General features: G+C 40.3%; 1 protein-coding gene across 1 annotated transcript in view; it reads right to left on the bottom strand.

The window, feature by feature from the left end:
• BZW2 (basic leucine zipper and W2 domains 2) overlaps positions 1 to 19,316 on the bottom strand; it is a 58,296-nt gene that overhangs the window by 34,023 nt on the left and 4,957 nt on the right. Inside the window, exon 2 of the mRNA XM_068405014.1 lies at positions 2,605 to 2,669. Within this exon, the coding sequence (XP_068261115.1) occupies positions 2,605 to 2,662 (58 nt within the window). The 5' untranslated portion in view covers positions 2,663 to 2,669. The remainder of the gene's footprint in view (positions 1 to 2,604; positions 2,670 to 19,316) is intronic.

The raw sequence follows: 19,316 nt of genomic DNA on the forward strand, positions 1-19,316 counted from the left end.
TAGTTGCTGTCAGCTGACGAGTGATAAAGAGTTCATATGGACAATTATTTTTATTAGATGCCTGACTGCTGCGTCACATCTCCCTGTCTCCTCAGATGTCAGTGCTTCTGGGAGCTGCAGAAGGGGAAAAAAGAGTATCGTGGGACACAAATCAACCAGTAAGAACAAGCAGTCATCTCTCAACCAGCTCACTCCCCCCAGCATTTGTGCATTTCAGATACCCCTACCTGCCTGCCTGTTACACACAACAGAATAGTCCCTGCCACTGAAATGCCATGGCCACACCACAGCCGCTGCACTCCCTCCTACGTGGGTGAAATTTCATGGCTCCCTGATATACTGAAAGTCAGCATAAAAAGCCTACTAGTATCTTCTAGTCTAAGTCCAAGACTTAACAGTCTGTGACACTCCTATGATACAAAAAGTATACACAAACAGAAGGGAATAAACATGCTAGGAAGCCATTTCTCTTCCAATTTTCTAAGCAGGATCCTCAAATATTAAGGCAACCAGGATCCCACCATATCCGAAGAAGGGATTTTATGCGTTAAGTATATTAAGAAGTCTTTGCAAGTTAGGATTTCTATATTAAAGCCATTTAATATCCCCAATCCCATTTAAGTAATTTCTCAAAAAAAAAAAAACCCAAAACACAAACCACCCCCCAATCTTCCAGATTCCTCCCAAGTCTTTCCTTCTTCCATGTAGTCAACAAATATCTAGTGCCACTTCAAATCACTGTAATAGAAATTCAAGAGATAGGCACAGAATTACAAGTAAAAGCTCTTTATTTATTCAAATTATTACTTTTATTAAATAGGAGTCAGAGATAAAATCCGTATTAGGATCTATTATGCCAAATAAGTTGCAAAACATGGACTGAAAAGAAAGTCTTCATGAGAGAGGGAATGTTTTCTAAGACATTTTTAGCGAATGACATATGTACCATAACTGACTGGCCTAGACTGAATAACACATCGCATCAATCCAGCAGTGTGCATATCTGATCGCTTTTACTGGTCGATCCGACAGAGGTATTTTTTGAGGGATTGTTAATCCCACTCCTCTAGTTACATCTATGCTGTTGCTAGATAGTGCAGCGTACTGCTCCTACTGCATAATGTTCTGGACCATGCGGATACAAAGTTAATCCCACTAATTACTGAAGCATCATGACATTTAATTACAAACAATACAGGTTTCTTTTTTTAATCAGTTATACCTACAAATGTTGTATGTGCATCATAGGAAGGACATTGTCCATTTAAGAGACGGCACTGGTCAAACCGACTGAGGAAGTGATGTGTGCAAGGGAGGAAAGAGGAGAGAAAGCTGGCACTGCTCTTTAACACCACTGAAATCAAACTATTTTGCAATTCTCATCCCAGCTTTGTGATCATCCTAGATCTTAAGACATGCACCCAGCTCTTCAGACTCGTGACAGAATTTGCAATTTTTTGAGAAAAGTCACAAACTCTTTTTTGTTTCTCGCCTCCATGCTGAAAAAAATGCTCTTATTTACATTTTCTGTCACAAGAAGTTAAGACCACGTGTTAGCTTTTGATCAGAAACAGGAAAGTCAAGATGGAAAAAGTCTGTTACATGACAGACAGGAACCCCACCTGTATGGGCTATAAGAACCTGCTACTGCAACAGAAAAATATCTAAGCCTTCTTTCCACAAACCAGACTTTTTTTTTTTTCAAAAAAAAAAATCATTTATTACATATATTTTTGCTCTCTGCCTTAAAGTGTTGGGCATTCATCTCAGACACCTAAACCATGCCAAATGAACTCCGAGTACAGTATAAGCAAGCATGTTAGAATGACATTCGCTGTACAGAATACTTGGATGTTCAGTATAATTGGCACCACTTAAAAACTGATACATTATTGTACATAAGGAAGGAGAGTGTTGGTCATGTTTACAGAAAATCAGTATCACAATGAGTAAAATGAGACTTACACAATAGCAATTGTTTTATTTTAACAATAAAAAAAACAAACTACACTAACACAGCAGAAAAAATACTTGTGACAAAGGTGCTTTCTGACCTCTATTGTTACAGAAAGCAGGGCCAACAAGATGATCTCACCATCTCATGGAGAAGGAAGGTGAGAGAATTCCTTTTTAGATGTGAAAGGTTCATTTATAGAGATAGCATTGATTTGAATCAAGGAAATAAAAACAAAAATCAAAACCAGAAAAGCCAGATAATTTTTTTCACGCAACCTTTAAATAAAAGCTGGTCTTTTGCTTTCTTAACTGAAACGGACTTTTTAAGAAACACACGAAACAAACATCTAATAAGTTTTCTTCCTCGTATGTAAATACACTATAAACTCATTTAGAATCTAATTGAACTGAGTCTTCTACAGGACTTAATAGCTAATAAAGCCAAATTTTACAGAAAGTCCTAAGATACATAATGAAAATAATAAAAAGTCATAAAGCTTAGTTAAAAATAACATCTGCACTCTTAACATGGCTGAAGAGAAGAGGAGAAAAATCTTAATCCTATTGAACTTTCACTTGTTCCACCTGCCTTGTTGCTAGTCATTTTAACAAAGAGGAAAATAAAGTAAAAAATGTAACATAACTTACCCCTCTTCCTAGTTTTGAACCGCTGGCCTGTTAGCACCGGCTTCTGATTCTTATTCATAAAATTTCTGGAGAAAAAGAGAGAAAAATATATTTTTACTATGGCATTTACAGACAACAGCTTAACATAAAGGCAAAATAAACATTCAGTGTAGTAAAATCCTGACACGTGAAATGGAAAGTAAGTTCTTGATGTATACTCAAAGAATAATTCACATTGTCTTAAAGATGAAGAGCACAATCCAAGAATAACTTTGATGAGATGTGCTTCTCTCAAACCCTAGCTCTTCACATCCCTATAAAAAACCCTGAAGGTTCAAACCCAAGCAGGAAGGTGATGGAGCCTCTGCTCTTACTGCCGGGGCAGGGGTGAAGCAGCACCGCCTGCACAGCTGATGGGGATGCTCGCAGGCATAGAAGCTGCTGCGACACCGGACTGGGAACCATCCGCACGGCATAGGTCTCACCCTCCACTATGTTCACCAGACAGACGGGCTCTCAGGGCTACGTGCCGTCCCTTCTGAGGAAATGACTGCGGTCTAACCACAAAGACAATGTTTTAACCAGCAAATCCCTCTCAAATGTTTCTCCCAAGCATCACTGTATCTTAGGAACTTTTAGTTCCTAAAAACTCGTGTCGTAAAAATAATAAAAAGATAACCACCTTCCCCCCTCCATCAATTTTGTGTATAATTACATAGTTAAAGACTTACATGGCACATCATATAATAAAAACAACAGTAAAAAACATTGGGCTTATACTACTTCAGACCTTAACGGCAAATCTCAACACACAGTATCATATATTAATGTCATTTTATCTAAAGAAAACAAAACTATTTTTCAGCTTTGGATATAATTAGTTTGATTATTGAGACGCAGCTCGTGCAATGAGCAGCTAAACCAACAGCTGAATGCAAAAAGCAGCGAATGCGAGGAAGCTTTGCAGCACGTGGCAATCATCACGGGTCATCCCCCTGTCTTGCCAACAGCAAATGCCAGCACTGGGACTTACAGGCCACCTATTTCACACCCTGCAGGTCACCGTTACGTATGATTTGCTCATCCAGAATTAAGCCTTACCATTCAAGAACCTTTGTCCTTTGTGCATGTTCTTCTAATAACTTTAGTTTTACAAAAATTTGTACTATTTGTATTTCTTCATTGTGGACTCTGCAGGTCTAGTTTAAAAACACATACATTTGCCAACACTACTTCCTACCACGAGCAAAGAGAAACTCAAGCTCTGTGGCTAGGAAGATGCCAATCACACGTTACTATCCAAGTTAATGCTCTCTACCCCTGGAAGTTCATTTAACAACTATTAACAATGCTCCAGCTGCACAGTATGTTCCCACTCACCACACTACCTCTTCCAGTTGCAGCATCATTAGCTGTCCACTTCTGCAGCATGTCTAATGTTTAACTTGGCAAACCACTGCTTTCGAGTCTAGGTCTACTATTTATCCACACTCAAAAACTGCCCACATGCACTGGAAATAGCTGGTAAAGTTCAGAGTCAAGACTGGTTTTGCCTTCTGCAAGTCATAAAAAATACAAGGATGCAACAAGCAGTTAAACCAAGAGGTTCACATTCATCACTGAGATTTAAAGCTATGGTTTTAACAGACCAAGGAGCATTTTGAAACAACTGCAACACTCAATCGCCTTCTGGAAAAGTGATTTGCCCATCTGCAAAGAGAGTTAAAAATGGCAAACCATGATAACATGGGATCTTTTAAAGCATTGTTGGATCCAAGCCTCCCCTCACAGCAGAGCTCAGAAGTCTTTCCCCCACTTAGCTGTCTCGGTGGCAGAGTAACAGGAGGTGCTTTACAAGCTAACTAGGCAGATAACCTAGCAGTCAGCAGGGATAAGCAACAGCCCAGATTTTAGCCAGTGACTGGGTAGATTTGACATATTTATCTGATTTGTCTTTTTGACCTTCAGTTATTTGTGAGATTGATCTATAAAATATAATATTTGCCCAGGTATTTCTGATTGTTTTTATGCTTGGCCCTGATACCTTACCCTTGCTCTGGGTCTAAAAAAAAAATGTTCATTTCAATAGACTGCAGAAGGAGCCCATAAGGTTTGAAAAGAAAGTGTCAAATAAGCCACACAGTGGGTAAGAATTAATCCTGTTGTCACAGCTCTTACAGAGCACAAACATGCTGTCGGGCTGGGATTGACAGTGCCCACTTCCTTAATGAATTCCTTGGGGGCAATGAAATGAACGACACCAGACCTTCAACCCAGCCATACTGGTACGGTTTCCCAGTTGCTATAAAAGATATAAATGCACATGCTAGATTTCTAGCACTAGACTTCTCCTTTCCTTTGATGCAGTGTCTTTTTAAACCGCAAGAAGAGTTGCACGCACCTGAAGCTTGACTATTGGATTTTAAAACTGTTCCTTGTGAATATAAAATATGCCCTTTAAGACAGCTGAGAACAAGATTTTAAAAAAAAAGCAGTTAAAGTAAGACTCACCACTTGTGGGAGATTTAATGACTAGAGGTTCAGTGCAACAGAAGAGACTCTTGAATAGTTAATTACTAGGAACACAGGATCTGCCTTTTTCTTTATTTAGCTTTAAATGCACTGTGCTCTAATCTGCTCAAGTGAGGGTCAGGCTTTATAAGGCACCCTCTTAAGCAGTGGTCCAGGGAGAGCACAGGCACTTTCATCGAGAAACTGCAGCATGAGCCTGAGCAAAACCAACCCAGTGATCTATACAACAGCCCAGGCTGTATCTACACTGCTAATGACACCAGGTACTGCAAATGAGATTTTAAGGTGCTGTTGCCAGCACAACAGGTGCCGGGATGATAGTTTAAAATTTACAAAAGTGAATACAATGCAAAAACCTTTTCTTTTTAAAAAATCAAGAACACATCAACAACAGCACAGAAGCGATGGCTGAAGGTTGTAAATTCAGGGTCGCAGCATATAAACTTGCACAGTACATTTGATGGCATCGCAGTGCAGCCTGCCTCTCAGGTGTCATGTAGCTATAAAGCCTTGAAATCATAAAAGACCTTGAACTATTACATATATTCCCCATTTTTGAAAGGTACAGGATCTGGGTAGGTCAAAACCAAAGGCAAATTTTCAAATGCCAGCTAAAGAAGTCATAATGGTTTCAGAGGAGTAAAGATCCTAAGGATGGGTATGGGTAGGAAGGAAATAACCTCAAAAAGAAAACCCAAACCACCAGTCAAACTTATATCTTGCAGCCCAACATGCTCCAGGATTCGTATGACTTGCCAGCAGGAAAGAAAGCAAGAGACGTGGAAATGATAGCTCCTTAGCACAGTCCTTCTACAGAAGATGGGAGAGGCTCAGCAATAGATGCTTTACTCTTGATTCTCCCTTTAGGACCCAGAAAATGTCTTGTAGAAAATTCATGTTTTTAAATTCCATACCCAAATACTTTTCGTTTTATAAGCAGGTAAGTGAGAAGCTGGGCTGACTCAAGTGGGAGATGTCAGACAGCAGTATAGAACCAGGCACCACACTCCAGAACAGGCTCATTTTCCATACAAACCACAAAATGTCCAAGCCTGTTCATACCTACCTTGCAGCTACAAAATTCATCAGAAAAATTTAAAAAATGCATGACAAAACAGTTTCCCAAATTCCACTCCCACTCTTGCTAACAGGCTTCTACAAAACAAATTCATACTTAAAAAATACATAAGTTGTTGAGCTGGTACATTCTCCTGAAACTGCTTGAAGTCCACAAGTTCAGCTTTCTCTACAGCTGCTTCTCATTTACATGCTAAAGACCCTAAACAGTTAAAATAAAACTGAGGGGCATCTACAGTTGCAGATATCTAGACATACATGATAAAGCAGTCTCTATAATCGACCAATTGTGTGAGAGCACACAACTAATAAAAATTGTAACAGAATTAATAAAATCAGAATTTATTAATAAAATTAATTTATAAAGCCAGCAACAGATGAAGTAAAGGTTACTTCAGAGCTTCAGCAAGCTTGAACTTGCTTAACAATTTAGAAAGATGCAGTCTTTTATCCATACCACAGGGGAATCCTTATGATGATTAACTCCTAAATTACTGAAAGCCTTGATAAGGCTGAAGTTTCTACCAAGCTAAAATACTGGAAACATTTGTTCTTGGAAACATATTGCTCAAGCTGAAAAAAAAAATAATACTGAAAACCTCTATCCAAACCAATACTATTTTTTCTAAGCATCATTTTACACTTCTTTTAACCGAAATCTCAGAATCATCTGAGGTTCTTCAAACATTAACATACTCACGATGAATTCAAGAACAGTTGCTTCACAGCAGCGAAGCTTCACTGCCCTAGTTACGGAGAGGGAAATCAATGCCAGACAACAGCAAAAACAGAACAACTGTTTAATAAAACTCCCTACCAAGATATAATGACTGTACGTAGGCAGGGCACTAACAACAGCGAGGGAGCCCATGGGGGCAGGCGGCGGCCCTTCTCCCCAGGATGCTGCTGCTGCAGGGACTCATGCCGATAGTGTTTGATTGACGGGGTGCTGGAGAGAGCTGCCAGAGCACCACCAACACAGCACCACCAGCTTTCACAGGAACAGATGCTTGGCAGGAATTATTTCCATCTCCTTCCCTTGCTCAGACATCATGCAAGACAGGAGCACTCATCACAAAGTCAAATAAAATAAAAGCATAGATGGGAGAGTTTCTATGAAGGAAAAACCCCAATCCACATATCAAGGTCAGTCTTTCTTCCCCCAAGAAATGGAATATCCAGGACATTAAAAGGCTTTATTGGGTCTTTTTCATCCAGCAGTGTTACTAGGCATTTTCATCCTCTCACTGTTACAGTTCGGGGGTTAGGATGAAAACCTAAAGAAGGTTTTCCTCTTCTTTCAGCAACAAGCCAAGGAGTTATGTTAAAAGCAAATGACCGAACTCAAGCAGCATGGAGGAAGAGCTACCCTTGCACTGCTGCGGTAGAGGAAACATGTCAGCACACAGCCAGCAGCTGCCTCCGCTCCCTGGGAAGGCAGCGGGCAGCTAGATTACGAGCTAACACAATCTGTAGGTGGAAAACTCATAAATCATTACCAGCACAGAGGAACAGAACGATGTAAGGGGATGACAGGACAGAGCGGATGCAATGCAGCTGCCAGTTCTCACCAAAGCCTCATCAGGCTTCCTACTTTCCACCCGGACACCGAGTCCCTGTGGGGACTCTCACAGCTCCTCCTTTTCCACAGGTACTTCCCAACACCCATGTGCGGTGAGAGGCAAGCGACCACAATGCACATCGGTCATGCAGCCTGCATGGTTGCTGCAGCGTTCACTGCCGCGACAGCTGTGAAGCATTTTCTACTTTAACACAGTTTTTGCACCCTTGTAAGGCCATGAAATCCACCTTGGCTGCCGACATTTCCCAGGTTCGGTCAGTGTTAAGGAAAAGCGCTTTATTTACACATCCGAGGCAGTATGATGGCTAGCCCGCAACACGAAGAGCAGTGGTGATGCTCCCTACCTCCTGCTAAAGCTCACTTTGATACTGTTGAAAAATAAGGAAATAAGAAGCTCCAATTGCTGCTTCCCAGGGTCCCAAGTGCTGATGACAGGACCAGAGCAATGCTAAGAAGCCACATCTCCTCTCCTTCGTTGCACATCTGGGGAGCTGGAAAGACCAAGCCCCTACACGCTTAGTGAGACACACCAGGTTTTATTTACACAGGTTGACTTGTGCTATTTCACCACCATTTTCCGACTCTTGCTCTCCGTTCCTAAAACATTTTTTTTAAGAAGTGACTAATAACCTGAAGGTCTGTAACTTTAGCCATGGTACAAATCGGCAGGAAGGGCAGCACTGGCAGCCGAAAGGTTTATCTTGCTATTTCGCCCAGAGAGGCTACCAGCAGAGTTACAATGAGTATGAAACCTTTATCCCAAAGGTCTCACTCATTTACAAACAGTAAAGCCAGAGCCAGGCTCTCGCCACGTTAAAATCCCCTCACTGATTTTATTGCACAAACTACCTCAATGGCAGCATGCAGGGACTAAGCAGTCATATAACGATGTGCAGGATAAACACAATTGACCTCATGTTTTAATATTTACATGAAAAAGAGATACTGCTAATCCACATGTTTATTGCTGAAAAATACATCTTCTGTTATGGATTAATTTTGCTTACGACATTACAGTACATGAAGCAACTAGATACCGACCTTTGATTTCATACTTGGAAGCATGCCCTAGTCACCAGTGGCTATCATGTGCAGTACCTTAAGATAGTGTTGTAGCAGGTTTTCAACATGCACTGAATGCCCTGTCTTTCCCAAAAGAGCCTTCCAGAAGCTCCTAAGGCACTTAATTTTTTTATTTTTTTTTTTTTAATCACAGGACAGTGTTTTTCCACAGTAAAGAGTAAGTGTCCACTCCAATAAAAGTACTTGTCTTTTATTAGTATGCCTACTGGGAGAGAGAAAACAGAGATGAAACAAGTGGAATTGGTTTCATTCTGCAGCAACTACAATGAGAGCCACAGACAAAAAAGAATGAAAATTACCACCCGTTAAATAAAAAATTGTGCTCATGCAAGATTCTCCAGCCAAGAATTGTGTAACCTGTGACTAGTTATCCAGCTGAGAAACAAATAAACCCAGACAAAAATGAGAAGACAAACTCACCGAAATTTGTACCACAAGTCTCATCACCTAACTGCTAAACCAGGATGGCACAGGAAGACGTTTCTTGAAAAACAGTCAAAAAAACCCCACTGCCACCAATTAATGTACAACACACTGCATTAGAGATCCAGCCCACTGCATGTATTTCAGGAGAGCAGGTATTTCTTAGGCCACTAAACAAGAATTTCTACAAAAGTGGCTCAGCTCAATAACAAGGTAAAAACAAGACAGAAACCTCCCACGACCGAAGCACTCCAGATGCACTTCACAAGGTCAAGAGAACGGTAACCAAACCACCGAAGCAACAGACTTCTGTGTCTCCTAATCAGCAACCATATGAAATATGCATAAGTCATGGCACAGTCAGTGGGAAAAAAAAAAAAAAAAACACCAGAGAAAAAAAATCTTAATCATTGACAGGTGAAAATACAAGTCAAGAAAACAAAATCATACACTTGGGTTGACACATACACACAAAGTTGTCTTTCGGTAACAAGGCTTCTTTCAGCAACTAAGAGAAGGATTTAGATATAATTCTTCAAGGGCAAGGTATTAGTAGGAGCTTTTCTCAGACTGCCGAGAGCTCTCTCAGGCTGCTGTGCTCCTAACTGGAGTACCCTGAGATAATGGAGATGGTGTATTGCTACAGATCAGTTCATATGCAAATAACATTTTAAGGTGATGGCTAGTCATCCAACTCCAAGCTTGCATGCCTTGCCAGCAGCAAAACCTCTTAGAAAAAGAAGAGGATAAAAAGGATTGGCAGAGATCAGGGTCAGGATAACTCGGAAAACAAGCAGAAGACACTACTCTGGCGAAGCTAAGAAGTTTGGGGTTTTTTTTCCCCTTATGCAAGACACCACGTTCAATGAACTGTGCAGATGTTAGAACAGGATTCTTGAATTCAGAGGGGCACTGGATGTGCTGTTTATCCTGAAAAAATATAACTATCTCAGCAATCACTGTAAGAGATGTTGCTAAAGGGAAAACAGTACAGCTGAAATTCTGCAAAAACACGATTATAAAGGTACTGCCGCAATTTAGCTCAATCCTTCATTAATGTTTGGCAGAGAGAGTAGTACCAGACACTGTACACAGTATACTGGGAAGAAATCATTACTGGGGTTACTTTATAGGGTCCCCCAAGACAGGCCTCCAACAAACAAAAAAAACGCAAGTATTTGGAAGAAAATGTTTTTAAAAAATTACCAGAGAGGCTTCATTCCTGGCAACAAAGTCTGTCAGACACAAGACAACACAAGAACAGCTCACTAACGATGGCCAGTGGCAGGAAGAGCAGCCTTCCCACGTAGACTACCACTCCTCTGCTCAAGTCCACCTTACTTCTCTTTTTTTAATGTATCAGCCCACTGAAAGTCACATTTTTACAGTGTCGACCCTATTCATACAATTCATATATCACAACATTAAATCAGAGATGTGCAACTTCCATTTTTCTTGCTACCGGAAAACTCTGAGCAGCAGCAAAAGCACAGCAGATCACCAGGGTCTCCAGGATACAGAGCTGCAGCATTTGAAAACCCATAAATTGCCTTCAAAATTACAAGGGCTAAGATTAAAAATAAGAAAATAAATATAGAGTGTGCATTCTCCAGAAAGCAATGCCTCTCAGTTGCTAACAGTTTATTATTTCATGAACTAAATACAGTAATTAGAGGAGGGATGTATTAATAGCCAACGCCTCTTACACACTTGCAAAGCGGCGAAGGCCTTGGCTTTAATAAAACGACAACTGCTGTAAGCAGTAAAGCAAGTTTTAACTTAACACTCCCTAGTTATTTCTTCACAGCATGTACAAGGGAAAAGAGTTCACTGAGTTAACACATGGCTTTTTACCTGCAGGATAGTGAATTAGCTTCCAGATACTTGAATTCTGGTATTTCTGGCCAAAAAGAGATGGCACAAAGAGCCAGCAGCGGAAATGCACAACGCTTTGCACCATGTCAACTATTCCAAACATACCAGCTAACACTGATTATGCTGTTAGCAACATTCACTTGGATGGAAAAGGAGTCCATAACTGGCTTGTATCACTCTGCCACCCAAAAGCAGTCCCATGTCCCCTGCAGCTGCTTCCTCCTCCTCAGAGAGGGCTGAACTTTTTGACAGAACATACTAGTTTTGGTGAACAAATTCCTGGAGTTGGGGATAAAAGTAGTTAATGCTCAGATCGCTTCAACTGGCAAACAATTATTTTCTACGCAGTGATGGATACAATCCCTCTCAGGCCAAGCTAGGATAATTCTATGGCAATAGATATTGATTCATATCCACAAGCTGGCTGCTGGAAAAAGAAAAAAAAAAAAACAAAACCAAAACTAAAACCGAACCCCACCCAACAGTGTATGGCACGGGGTGCCTACACAATCAGCTATTATCCTGGGTGAGTCAGAAAAATAGCTATTACGGCCTGAACACACAGAGAGGGGGCACTCACTTGCTATCCTACCCACTGCTTGGCAGCTCACATACCAGTGCTCTCAGCTGGGCTTCAGAAAGTCATTTCTTCACCTCTGTGCAGAAGCCTGAAGGCTCTTAGATGGATTCATGGAAGAAGAGTCTATCAAGGACTATTAAACATAGGGATGATATAACCTTCTAAGCTGAAAATTGCTGTAAGTATGACAAGAGCATGATAGAAAGAAATGCAGCACTCTCATCTATCTGTATTTTTATACCATCACATCCCTTCCCCCCTCCCTTTTTTTTTTTTTTTAACACCTACCCAACTCTACAGGCCACTTTCATAAACCAGACTCTGGACCAAAGGCCAGTTTCTCCCAGTAAGCCAAGCTTTTGTCTGAGGTCAGGTAACTTACAGGCATCACATATCCGACATAGCTCCTTCTCACACTGTATTTCAAGAAAGGCTGTCTCTTAAATCCACGAACACACAAGACAAGCATTACTCACCCATGACAGCATACTCCACTTGGAGGTACTACGACAACAGCACTGAGAGCTGGGTGGCAATTCAGTAAGGCCAGGTGAGGAGGAGAAGTGAACAAAAATCCCAAGAGGAATGACCTGGGTCAGCATGATGTATTACTAATTTTGCAGGAGGACTTTAGGTTGGTTCTTTTGAGATGAGGGAAAAACATTCAAACTAGTTGTCTTCAGTGATGAAAATAAAAAGCTTTGAGCCAGTCTGTACAGAATGCTGTGATTCAACCCACATATTTCTTCCCAGTCACTGGGGATGCCCAGCATCCTGATGGTGAGCATATTGTAGAGACTGGCAATAGGCATCACATTGGTACTGTGATTGAACCGTGTATTGCAATTGCTTTATTTTGTTACATGTAACTTACATTTGTATTGTATTTTCTGTATATTTTGTATCATTCTGCTAAATTAGAAATTCCACGTAACATCAACTATCCTCAGACAAATAAATTAGATATTAAACATTACACTCTCCATGTGTGGAATATCTAAAAGAAGCTGGTCAGAGAATATTGGACTCCAACACTATTCACACATCAGAATCAACAGAGAGATCAGTCTTGGTTTGGTAATCAAAAAGCTCGAATGTTAAGCAATCATGTATGGCAAAGTTTCCTCTATTTTGATATACCATGCACAGACATAGTGCTCAAAACACCACATCTTCTCTCAATTTCAACAGTTCAGCTTCCTTTTCTTAATCTTCTTCCATCTGGACATAAATGACATTAAATGCAACACTTATCTGAAAAAATAAATGCATAAAACCCAGAATATGTCTTTGTTGGTAATACAGATCCATGAGACTTTGAAAGTCCATCAAACTAACCCAAAGAATTCACAGTCTATCTATAAACACAGCATTGCAAGCAACAGCTATTATGAATGCTATGAATGCATCTCAACAGTTTTCCTCCTCAAAAAGATATATTTATAAGCAATTTTGATCATAATTGCAATCAGATGAAAACTCAGTTCTCAGAAATACATTTATATACACAGGTGCCCAGAATCTCAGAATTAAGAGACATTGCCACAAAAGGAAGTCAAACAAAGTAGCAATATAAATAACCCAAGCTAGAAAAAACAGAGCAATTAGCCTGTTGCTTCACTAATTTATATTTATTTTCCAGTATTAGCGTCATGTGCTAACAGCATCATCACATTACAAAAAGCTAGAAGAAGTTATTGAGTGAGAGACATCTGCTTCACCCAGATGTAGACCAGAGCAGGTATATAATATTTTATCCCACTCCATCACGGAGGCAGCAAATCCCACCTGCGGGCAGTACCGTTTACACTGCAGCTGTTTCTGACGCACTTCGTGCCCCTGCGCTGGAAATGGAAGTGCGGACAGCTGTCTGTCAGCTCAGCGCAAAAAATGACAATTTAATCGATGTTATTAGTTGTGAGGACCGCTACCTATTTCACTGTCGACCATTTAGGAGGCAATGAGCTCAGCCAAAACCCATATCCACTTTTCCTGACTGAACAGCCAACTGTCAGAACCCAAAACTGGGGTGGATGTCACCTAACTTTAAACATGAATGACGACAGACACCTAAGTCTGACCCTGCGAGCCTTGCCTCTTTTCACAAGCAATGGCGAAAAGTAAACGTTTCCAGAAAATAGCTTATCTAAAATATTCCGCTTGCCCATCTTAGGGTGAGATCTTAAGGGAGTCTCTTGTGAACAGCTTCACAGATGCAGCTTTAGGCGCTTTTTAGATATTTGAACTAGATCAAACTTCCTCCATCAGTTTCTACAATACTACAACAGAAATTCACACCTGTGGACTGGCAATCTGTGTGAAAGTCTAGAGCTCACTGTCACCTAAAAACAACTCAGGCAGAGCTACGAGTTTAATTACACAGCCAAAATTAACAATAGAACAATTCAGTTCTATAGTGAATTCAGTAGACCTGCTTGTTTATCTTTCCGAAATGATTCACAGAGTTTCCATTGTTGGCTGAGAAGCTTCAAAATCCTGCATACCACAAATATGCGAGAGAACAGGCTCAGCGTCAGACCACAACCACCCACCGCACCCAGCCCAGTTTCTGAAGCCAGGCATTACTGCAGGAGTTACGGACTTCTAACCGGAATAGGCTGACATTTTTAATGCGCAAAAACATCACTACACCAGCCAGCCTGGCTTCCTTCGGCAGAAAAAGCATACATCCATTTTGAGGATGTTTGGGCTGTATCAACATCAGCTCAGCACAATGATATTTGACACTATCAATAGGGAAATCTATTTTCCTGTTTACAGCATCATTGTTCATGCACTAGAAAGACCAATATCAGCAACCTGCTTTTACAGATAACCTCAAAGGTTCCATGGCATGTATGTCTGTAGGTGTATGCATACATATGTACCTGTAAGAATGCTAATAAAAGCTACGTTAGATTTCTGCAACTCAATATGAAGAATTTAAAAGGTTTACTAACGAGACAGCTAAAGGATTTTTTTTTTTCTGGACTGAGAAAACACAATGAAAGGCTTGGCTGGTTTCTCTGAGGACTTCAGAAAGACATGCCGGCTAACCTAGGGCTCTTGAATGTGGCTCTAGAAAAGGATTCCACAAAACACATTAACTTTCAGTGAAAAGGGGACATATACCTTTCACTGCTACGCCTTCTGTCCTTTTGAAACAGAAGCTTTTCAAAAGCCAAAAAACTGCTAACAGCTACTGCAGCTATCATACAATCATGAAAACAAAACAAAATTATTTCTAATTTTAAAAAGTGAATCGATGCTAAATCCCAAAATCTAAATCTGTTCAGTCAGGGATACAAGCAAACTCAAAGTCAGTGAACTGACTGTTAAAGCCCATGCAGACCAATGCATTTACACCCCACCTTGAATGCTGCTCTGCCTAGTTTGGTATGCTCTATAGAACTGAAAAACTAGAAAACCTGACCTATGTTCTTTGCTAATGGAAGATAAAATGCAAAGGCAGCAGAAGTGCCAACCTAAACTTATTTTTTAAAAATCTAAAAGAAAAGAAAGCAGATATTCAACATGACTCTCAATCAGGGGCTTTGCAACAGGTGGTAATTTTCCTCTATTCTTGACAATGCTGCAAAAACAGAGTTGATATTTCAGATTAAGAACATGTTGATATGAACATTTATTAATTGTTGAGAACACTAATTAAGGCAGCTATTCAGTAATCTAATAGCCTAGTTATTAACAGGAACTGAGTAATTTATACTAGGAGTAACAAGGATGTTAAAAAAGAATAAATGAGGAACATCTTTGACAGTGCCCTTTTCCCCATCACCGACATCTTGCTCTCCCCCAGCATCAGAAGATTTTGTGTTGTCTCCTCATACCATAACACTGCTTTTGCCGTGCAGATACCTACCAGGTCAGACTGAAAAGGTCAACAACCATTTAAACTGACAAGACAAGGCAAAGGGAAATGGGGAAAGAATCAGGGCTTCCTATAGTCAGGAGGGCACTAAGCTACTAAACAAATCCTAGCATCATACATGAAATGCTTTGGCTTGACGCAGTTGGCTTCAGGGAGCTGTGGACCTCTGCTTACAGATGAAAGTTCAAGAATCTCACAACTTCATCACAGGAGAGACCTGATGGTCTGATGCCTTGATGATTTAGCGGTGTAGGTTCACTAAACAACTAGTCCGCTATCGTAACGAAGGATCTTGGTGGCACAACAGCAATGCAAATAAATTGACATACTGACGGCAGGGAACATGGGGAAGGAGGCACCATGACTTTTCGGCATCCATCAATAAACTTTTTAACAGGAATAAAACAACTGAAAAGACAAAGCCCTTCCTTGGCTCCTTTGGAAAAGTAAATTATGAGTATGTTTTCCTTTCTCTAATTCAAGGAAAAGTCTTGTAATAAAGGTCAGCAAAACAAGATACCTAAACTCAAAACCTGGCAAAAGACCTCATCCACATACTTGAGCACAGGCAAAGCAGGTGTTTCCCTGTGCTGGCAAGGGACCTGAGACTGATGCAGAGGACGATGGATTTCATTGAAGGGCATAGCTAAGGATTCAGGCAGCTCTAGGGACATGCTGACTGGGTCCTCTTTTTGCCACAAAACGTAGGAAAAAAACCCATCTCGGACAGAATATGGGATTCAACAGCACAACATCAGCCTTACATAGCACCAGCTGATGGTTCAGGGATCCTCAAGTCTCGGTCACAGGAAACCATGCATTAAGAGAGTACAGTGAAAGGAGACAGAAGGGAGACTACCAGCACAGGCTTCAGGAGCCATCTCGGAGAGGTGCAGAGACACAGGACAAAACCAGCAACAAGACTCTAATCAAACTCATCATATCAATATTGGCTCGTACAGAGAAGGTTGCAGATTGAGAAGAAATTCTCCATCCCCTCTTCTTTTTAAAGGGTTGACTTCTCACTGAGTATTTAAAACAAACAACACACTTTGTTTTTCCAATTTCCCAACACTTGAGGCATGAAATGGTAGTGAAAATAAATTACTAGCCCTGTATCTTCTAATACTCAGTAACACGTTCCTAAGATTTCACCTCCCGTGCCTTATCAGAAGAAAAATGACGAACGTGTAACTTGAGTGCACTGAATCAATATTTCCTCTTAAAAAACATTTATAGAGAAGTAGGGTATTTTATTTATGGAAAAAAAAAAACTAAAATGAAAGGATCACTTAAGCTTGCAAATTACAAACTGCTGAACTGCTTAGACTTCTTTTACTGCATGAAAAGAAAACACATTTAAGGAAAATACATTAAATAGTGGTTATTACAATGAAGCACAACGCCAAAGCCATATTTAATTGTTCTGCCTGCTGTACTTGAAGGAGTTGTAGAAGAGTGTAACTAGTTGGGATTCAAGACATCACAGGAGGTGCCTCCTTCCTGTGTCCCTGACTGACCTCTCTGTCCCAGACTGTGTCTAGCATTTTCCTTGCCTGACCTGTCTGTCCTCAATTCTAATTCTCACCAGAGGTAATCCATCCTTCTTAGAGGCTGACTAAAAGCAATAATCTTTGCCCGTTACTATGAGTCTGCAATAACTGTAAGCAATCTCTATACAAAACTTCTCCATCTAACCTAAAAACAACTCAGATTTTGCAGAGAAAATCCTTATACAGGACTCCAAAATATGCCTATGTATGAAGCACTCAATGAATTCTAAAATTCCTACAGAAAACTCTATGCAAATACTACTGCAAAACCACATTTCTAATTTCAAAAGCTCTTAGATGCATAGCAACAAACAGCTCTTTTAGACAAAGTCCCTATTACGGTAAGAATTACTACTGATTTACTTCCTGGAAATATTTCCCTGACTTCTGGGAATTTAAAAACCAAAATACATAACTTGACAAAAGATGGTTTGTTTTATATGGCACATGTGACGAAGTTTTTTTACTATATTAAAACATACTTAGTGATAAAAGCGTATCTAAAGATGGAGTGGGAAGAAGACTAAACAGGGAAAAAAAAGCTCTTACCGTGTGTATCAGGCATTACCCAGGTTTCAGCTTCTGTACCGACTCATGACCAGCTTACCTCTTCACTACTTTCCCTTTGCCTAGGAAGTATGCACCAAGCATGTCCCAGTCTTGCAATCTGATCTACATGAGCTGCCACTTGCACCTATCCAACCCCATCACAAAACTGTGACCCAAGTCGGAAGGTTTACCAGCAATATGTTACAAATATATGATTTCCCTTTATTGTGCTTCCACTGTACAACCACACTTTACAGAAGACCAAAGCTGTCAAACCCTGAAACTCACATTTCCTTCTACTCTCAGCTTTACAGCATGTAAGAACCTCGAGGAGCACTATGCTGCCGTAAATAGGGCCACTACACCACTGTACCCTCCCTTTGGTCACTGGACTCTCTCTTTATTTTGCTTTTTATTTTGGAATAGCTTTTATTTTGACTTTTGCAGTCTCTTACAAGTTCTACAGCTAGATTTTAGAAGTATGGTATGGCAAGCTGAAAAGGGTTTTCAGCATAGCAGAATAGTATTGCACTCCGCAGACCTTTCTCTCTATGGACAAGCAATAGATTTTTTTCCATTTGTCAATTTTCCTCTCACACACCAGCATTACCTCTGAATGATCCCTGAGCATTCTACTTATCTTTGAACAGATAATTACTATTTTAAGTTAAGAAGTACTGCTGCAGTTGAGAGGAGTACTCGTATTTAATCAACAATGGATCCCACGGAAAAAGAAATCAAACCCACAGTTTAACGGGAAACCACGGCAGTTCACCGGTGAAATTTATTGCACGTGACTTATCAGAAGGGAATTACTTTACCTGTAGGCTCAGGCAGTGAGACAGATATAGGTGACAGCCTATTGCCTTATGTGCAACACAGGCATAAGAATTCTTGAATTTGAACAGGAGGAATGAGGACAGAAAATAAACTGGGTAAAAAACGATGTCTCTTACAGCAATCTGAACTTAATAGCACACATCCATTCAAAGCATAATCTTATTCCTCTGTCCTAAACAATCACCTTAGGCCTGCAAACAGGTACATATATCTCTAGATGACTGTATTACGTAAGCAGAGTTTAAATAAACTTATCTTACATTAAAAAATTACTCAGGGATTAGATCTAATTAGATATGTTTAACCCAGCTGCCTCCACCATTCTTCACCAGATAAAAGGTTTGATTGTCACTGACTAACTGCTGCTGACACGTAATGCTCCCAGGGACTTTGTTTTTCCCAGTACGGCACTCACAATTCCAAAAGGTGGAGTGGGATCTATATGTGCTGTAAAGTTTTTCCATGTCCTTCTACACAGAGATATATTTCCTTTACAGCTTTATGTAATTTTATTTATTTTACATCTCTGAAGTTTTGAATTTATTTTAGCAACACCTGTCTGAAAAGCCACTGCAAACCAACTCTTGCAGAAGCCGTGCTAATGCATGATTGGGTTATTGCCACCACTCGCAAAGCTTAAGTGGGAAAGAACTCAGTCTTGCAAAGGTGCTCAGCTGGCCTTCTAATTCATACTGCTCTGCAGTCACTAACACATCTCAGTCCCTTATCAGCAAAAAGCTGCTTGGTCTA

The sequence above is a fragment of the Nyctibius grandis genome, chromosome 7 (genome assembly GCF_013368605.1).
Source record: "Nyctibius grandis isolate bNycGra1 chromosome 7, bNycGra1.pri, whole genome shotgun sequence".
Classification (NCBI taxonomy): domain Eukaryota; kingdom Metazoa; phylum Chordata; class Aves; order Nyctibiiformes; family Nyctibiidae; genus Nyctibius; species Nyctibius grandis.